This window comes from Camponotus floridanus, unplaced genomic scaffold (assembly GCF_003227725.1).
Source record: "Camponotus floridanus strain SB8 unplaced genomic scaffold, Cflo_v7.5 scaffold142, whole genome shotgun sequence".
NCBI classification, from domain to species: Eukaryota; Metazoa; Arthropoda; class Insecta; order Hymenoptera; family Formicidae; genus Camponotus; species Camponotus floridanus.
Genome location: NW_020229262.1, coordinates 676,885 through 682,869, shown reverse-complemented (window position 1 = coordinate 682,869; position 5,985 = coordinate 676,885). Strand labels below are relative to the sequence as shown.

Genomic DNA, 5,985 nt, shown 5'->3' with positions numbered 1-5,985 from the left:
ATTTTTATAAATATTATTTTTTAAAACTTCTCAACAGAAAAATTTTTTATAATTATATACAAACGAAAAATCTAAAAAGGAAGTGAAGAAATGTTGCAAGCGAATGATGGTTGTAAATTAAAAATTATTACCTCTATCGCGTTGATCTTAGGTATAAGAGAGATTTCTAACTTTTCAATTTTTCCTTCTAATTTTTAATTTTTTGAAACAATTATCAAGCCATTTAAACATAATTACGTTGGAATAAATATAAAGTTATAAATCTCACACAAAATATATAATTAAATGTTCTATAAATATTTTAATATATAGCAGACTTTCTCTTTTCTAGTATATAATATAATTTCAGTAAATATAATATTAAAAATTATATATATATATATATATATATATATATATATATATAGCTAAGAAAATTCAATTATGTTTTCTTATAATCTTATTCAAATTAAAAATATAAACTTTAAAAAAGTTTTTATACAAATTTTATATAATGTACAGATGTTAATATAAAAATTTAAAATTTATTTAAAATTTATTTAAAATTTATGATATTAGATTTATATTTTTTCATCTTATAATCTTGTATTATTAATATTATACATTATAATCTTACCTTATAGTATTTCTCTATTTTTCAATATGATCTAATAAAATTTAAATTCATATAATTAGAATATATTTATTAAAATTTCTTTAGAATTTATTTTATAATATTATATATTGTATTATATTTTATATATAGTATTATATTTCACATTCATTTTTAAATTATTGCATTTTTTGCAAATATATTATTATTTAATTTTTTCGCCATTTATATTCTACGATATAAAAAATTAGAATAATTTTAAAAAAAGTGTTACGCAAATTAGCATAAAAAATTTTTAGATAGAAGTAAAATATGAAATTTTAGAGTATCTAAGTTGTTTATATCTCGAATAAAATAGCTGTAGCTGCTCACTGCAAATTACATATCTTTTTCTTAAAAACAACTGTGTTTTTATTCTACCAATTGATTACTCATATTCTTTCCATAAAAAAATTGAGATAAAGTCAGAAAAAGAATTTTTTTTAGTTTATAGAAAATGAAGAAATTATTTCACGTTTCATAACTCGAAAATTAATTAAATTTCACAATCAAATATAATCGCAACCATTAGATTTCGCTTCGATTATTTAAATACAAATACTCGAAAATACAAATTAGCATCAGTATGTCATCTGTTTACAATCATAAAAAATGATATGATATTTTTTAATCAAAATTATCGAAAGGCAAGATTGAAAAATCTCTTTTATCTTCCTTAATAAATCTAATATTAAGATTAAATCTGAAAATAACAATTAATTTAGAAATATTCTAGAAATATTTTTCTTATATTAAGATTTATTGAATCGTTCGTGAAAGAAGATAAACATTAATTTAATTAAATCAGCTAAATAATATCGACTGGACTCAGTAAGGCATCTTTCATGTTCTCTCTTAATGCTATAATATTTTTCAGACAAAGTTTAAAATTTGGTCTGGCATCCGCTGTACTCCAGCAACGCATCATCAATTGGTACAACGTTGGCGGACAGTTAAGAGTCATCGGCAACCTGCCTCCAGCACGTACATAATTTATCACTTCTTCATCAGTCTTGGCAGTATAAGGTTGCTCACCCAACGATGTAATTTCCCATATTAATACCCCAAATGACCAAACATCGCTTTGAGAAGTAAATATTCCGATCACCAAAGATTCGGGTGCCATCCAGCGAATAGGAAACAAACCTTCTCCTTTCTAAAACATGATTTTAACAAAAATTTAATTTTCTGATTCAAGTTGTTTATTTTTAGAATGTGTACAAACTCAAGAACATTCATGTATCTCTTGCTTTATATAAATAAAAACTATTTATATTCTATATTACTTAATGAAACAATGCACGATACTATTATGATAAAAAATAGAAAGTATTTTCAAAAGAATTCATTTTTTAATCATTAATTTTTTTTAATAATTGTATTTACCATGCGATAATAATCATCCTTGTAGATATCTCTAGCCATTCCAAAATCTCCAATTTTGATGACACGATTCTCGCGATTTCTCGAAGATACTAAAACAATTGCGACACGCTAGATCTCTGTGTACAAAACGCAACTCTTCCAAGTAGCAACAACCTCGTGCAACATCTTCGCACATAGCGAGCAAAATCCTGCAAACGCAGAGCAGGCGAATCTGACGTTTGCAAATTTCGACAATCTCTCAAATATTTTAACAGATCAGTTTCCATCAATTCCAACACTAGTAACGGAGAATCCCCTTCTAAACAAACGGCCAACAATCTTAATATATGTTTGTGTTGAAAATGGTTCATAAGCTTGGCTTCCTTTAAAAATTTCTTTTTTTCATCGGAAGAAGCGTCTTTTCGAATCATTTTTATTGCAACGGATACCTCTGTGCCCGATCTTTCTAAGTTCTTCACATTTCCTTGAAACACCTGCAAAATATTTCACACAAATTTACATGCGTATTTCATTAGAAAATGTATATAGTTTAATGTCAAGTAATATTATATTTTACTTTATATTAAATAATTCAACGAAAAATGTATAATAAAGTACACGTCTCATCTAAATTTTACATTACTTATAATTTATTATAAAAATTCATGTAATTTTTAACTTTATTAGAAAATACATTTCTGTTTTGTTGATCCAGAAATTAATTTGAAACATAGCTTGAAAAAATTAATTTTTACCTTTCCGAATGCGCCGCTACCAAGAAGTTTTGTAAATGCAATTTGTTTACGTGCGATTTCAGTTATCGCACATTCATACGGATTATAATGTACCATAGGACTGTAAATCATATTGAATTGAGTATTTCGGCAAGGTACTTCATGTAAAATCGCCAATTCCGTATTCATTGTTGAAGACAAAAATTGTTCATTATGACCTCTGCGTTGACGATACACTGTTATAAAATTCGACTTAATTATGTAATAATGTAAATATGTATTATAAAATTTACGGTGTTTTTTAGTAAATTTATTCATTTAGTTATATAAATAAATTATTATTTTCAGGAAATTTTTAGATATTATATCAGATATATATGTATAATCTACAATTCAAGTCGATATCTAAGTGAAATATACAATACTTACAACGATAAAAGCAGTAGACGCAGATTATAATAACTATAATGATAAAACTTAACATCAATGGTAGATAATATTTATAATATTTGTTTCTGTTATTCCAGGAGTATTTGAAATATCATCTATATTACGCAAAAATATAATTTTAATATTTTTGTGTGTGCGTTTTATTTAAAAATTTATTTCCACTAATAACGTTATTATAAATCAATTAATAATATATTAATAATAAATTAATAAATTAATTTTAAATTTTGTAAGTCTGTTCATATATAAAAAAATAAGCATATAATATTATAACATCCATACACCACAAAATATTACAGCTACTTTGCAACAATGTTGCAATATTACAAATTGCAATGCAACATTACGGAAACATTGTAGAAATATAAATCAACAAAATAATGAATTAGACATTAGCAATATGATATTTATATTTTAGAAACATTTTAAGAAAATTATAACACTCTTTAACTTTTTCGCACCTCCGGCTTTCGAAAAAAGATACGTTTGATATGAAACAATTTTATAAGTTCTTGAATGTGTTGATTGTAAATTTACTATTAAAATTTAAATTCATAATGACAGATTCAAAATGGTTGCCATGAAAAGCTAAAATATCGATATATTTATAATATTTGAGATTGAATTTTATTTTTTAGATATATATTACGTTTTTTCTGAAAATGCACATACACACTTGATTCACGGTGTTGTTATACTTTTTTAAAGATATATTTTAAATATATTTTTTAAATTATACTAAAAGAATATAGGTAATATTTTATTTAACATTATAATTTTTTATTTTCCTTTTTAATGCATTTTTATCTATATTTCATATACAAGGATATGTAACTGTATTTATTAAATTTTTTGAATAAAATTATGATTAGTTATAAATGTATAATTAATTCCAATTAATGTTTATATATTTGTATCCCATTATAACAGTATATAGAACATATAAAATAAAAAAAGTGATTTGTATAAGTAAAAGTTTAAAGTAATTTTATATCCAAATTATAAGTATTCTATATTTTAGTTATATGATTATGTTTAAATACAATACTACAATATATATACACACACACACACACACACACACACACACACACACGCGCGCACGCACACGCCACACGCACACGCACACGCACACGCACACGCACACGCACACACACACACACACGCACACGCACACGCACACGCACACGCACACGCACACACACACACACACACACACATATATATATATAAGGTAGACCATTTTAATCATTACACGCGAATATCTCAGAAACACTGAATTAAATTGAAAAATGTTTCAAACAAAAGTTATATGGCTTGAAAAGGGACATAAGATGGTGTCATTAGTTTGATCTTGAAAAGTCACCTGAAGGTCACGTAAAGGTCATTTACAACTTTTTAAATGGGATACCCTACATACTTTTACATATTCTTATAGCTTGCCTCAAGAGCTTTCCAAAACACTATAATAAAATATTTTTTCATTTAGAACTTTTCGAATTATGAGGCTTAAAATAATATCTTAATTTTACATAAACTATAAAATATCTAGTAAAATATTCATTTTTCGATTATTTTACCTTAATACACTTATACACAAAATAATGTAAGAAATCGATTGATGTAAAGAAAAAACAACATAATTGTTTCGGAGAAAAAAATATATAATTGCAATTAATAATTACATATTTTTTCTCAAAAAGAATTATGTTTTTTCAAACTAGTGGCACCATCTCATGTCCCCCTTCAAGTCATACAACTTTTGTCTGAAACATTTTTCGATTTAATGCAGTGTTTCTGAGATATTCGCGTATATTGATTAAAATGGTCTACCCTATATATATATATATATATATATATATATATATATATATATATACAGGGTGGCCCACATAACTCTTAACAGCTCAATATCTCGAAAACTATGCCATCGATTGTAAAGTTCTTGGTCTTAAATTGCATGGATCTGAAGGGCCTTTCTAACTACATAAACGTGAAGTTGCCCCCCTTCCTCTTTAAGGGGGGGGGCGGGGGTAACTTTATAATTTTAAATGGAACCCCCTATAAAACGTTACATATTTAGATTCTACAGGAAAAAACAAGTAAATTTTGTCTGAAACATTTTTTTGTCAGATATTTCTATGATGAGATATAACAGTTTGAAGTTGCGACTTGTAGGTACTTACTTGAAGCGCTCGGAAATAGCGTTGTTGAATTATACGCGCTTGAGTTCTTTGCTTATTCGTGAAGAAATAAAATGTTCTTTAAATTAAATGTTCAAAATGTCCACCACGGACTTGTAAACATTTATTTACTCGAAACATCAAAGTTGTTCTAACATTTGTTAATATTTCGGGAGTCACTGAAGCGCAAGCGTCACGTATTCTTTGTTTCATATTCTCTTTTGTCGTCGGCGGTTCAAACATAACTTTGTCCTTTACATATCCCCATAAGAAAAAATCTAATGGTGTTAGATCGGGGGATCGAGGAGGCCATTGACGAGGTCCCCCACGACCTATCCATTTGTTCCCAAATTTTTTATTCAAAAATTGTCTGGTGATGATTGCAAAATGTGGAGGAGCGCCATCTTGTTGAAACCACATTTCTCTTCTAATGTGTAGTGGCACATCTTCTAAAAGCGCAGGCAAATGATTTTGTAATAAATCACAATAACTTTCAGATGTTACAGTTTCTTCAAAAAAATAAGGTCCAATCACAAAATCTCCTATTATGCCACACCAAACATTTAAAGACCATCGATGTTGAAAGGGAACCGATCGCATCCAATGTGGGTTTTCAACGGCC

The 5,985-nt window shown here is 26.8% G+C and overlaps 2 protein-coding genes across 2 annotated transcripts; both read right to left on the bottom strand.

Moving 5' to 3' along the window:
- Positions 1–1,439: 1,439 nt before the first annotated feature.
- On the bottom strand, positions 1,440–2,181 carry LOC112637220 (insulin receptor-like). The gene is made up of 2 exons (XM_025406440.1): positions 2,018–2,181; positions 1,440–1,787 (listed from the first exon to the last, which is right to left on the bottom strand). The coding sequence occupies exons 1-2, from the start codon at positions 2,054–2,056 to the stop codon at positions 1,440–1,442; spliced, it is 387 nt and encodes a 128-aa protein (XP_025262225.1). The 5' UTR covers positions 2,057–2,181.
- On the bottom strand, positions 2,107–2,954 carry LOC112637219 (BDNF/NT-3 growth factors receptor-like). Its single transcript, XM_025406439.1, has 2 exons — positions 2,752–2,954; positions 2,107–2,490 (listed from the first exon to the last, which is right to left on the bottom strand). The coding sequence occupies exons 1-2, from the start codon at positions 2,917–2,919 to the stop codon at positions 2,107–2,109; spliced, it is 552 nt and encodes a 183-aa protein (XP_025262224.1). The 5' UTR covers positions 2,920–2,954.
- Between the last annotated feature and the right edge of the window lie 3,031 nt (positions 2,955–5,985).

Bases quoted from the DNA above. Each gene is read 5' to 3' on its own strand.
- LOC112637219 (XM_025406439.1), bottom strand. From the start codon at position 2,919: ATGAATACGGAATTGGCGATTTTACATGAAGTACCTTGCCGAAATACT. The intron at 2,491-2,751 runs GTAAAAATTAAT...AATATTTTGCAG, and splicing joins GTAGCGGCGCATTCGGAAAG to GTGTTTCAAGGAAATGTGAA.
- LOC112637220 (XM_025406440.1), bottom strand. From the start codon at position 2,056: ATGGCTAGAGATATCTACAAGGATGATTATTATCGCATG. The intron at 1,788-2,017 runs GTAAATACAATT...ATCATGTTTTAG, and splicing joins AGGATGATTATTATCGCATG to AAAGGAGAAGGTTTGTTTCC.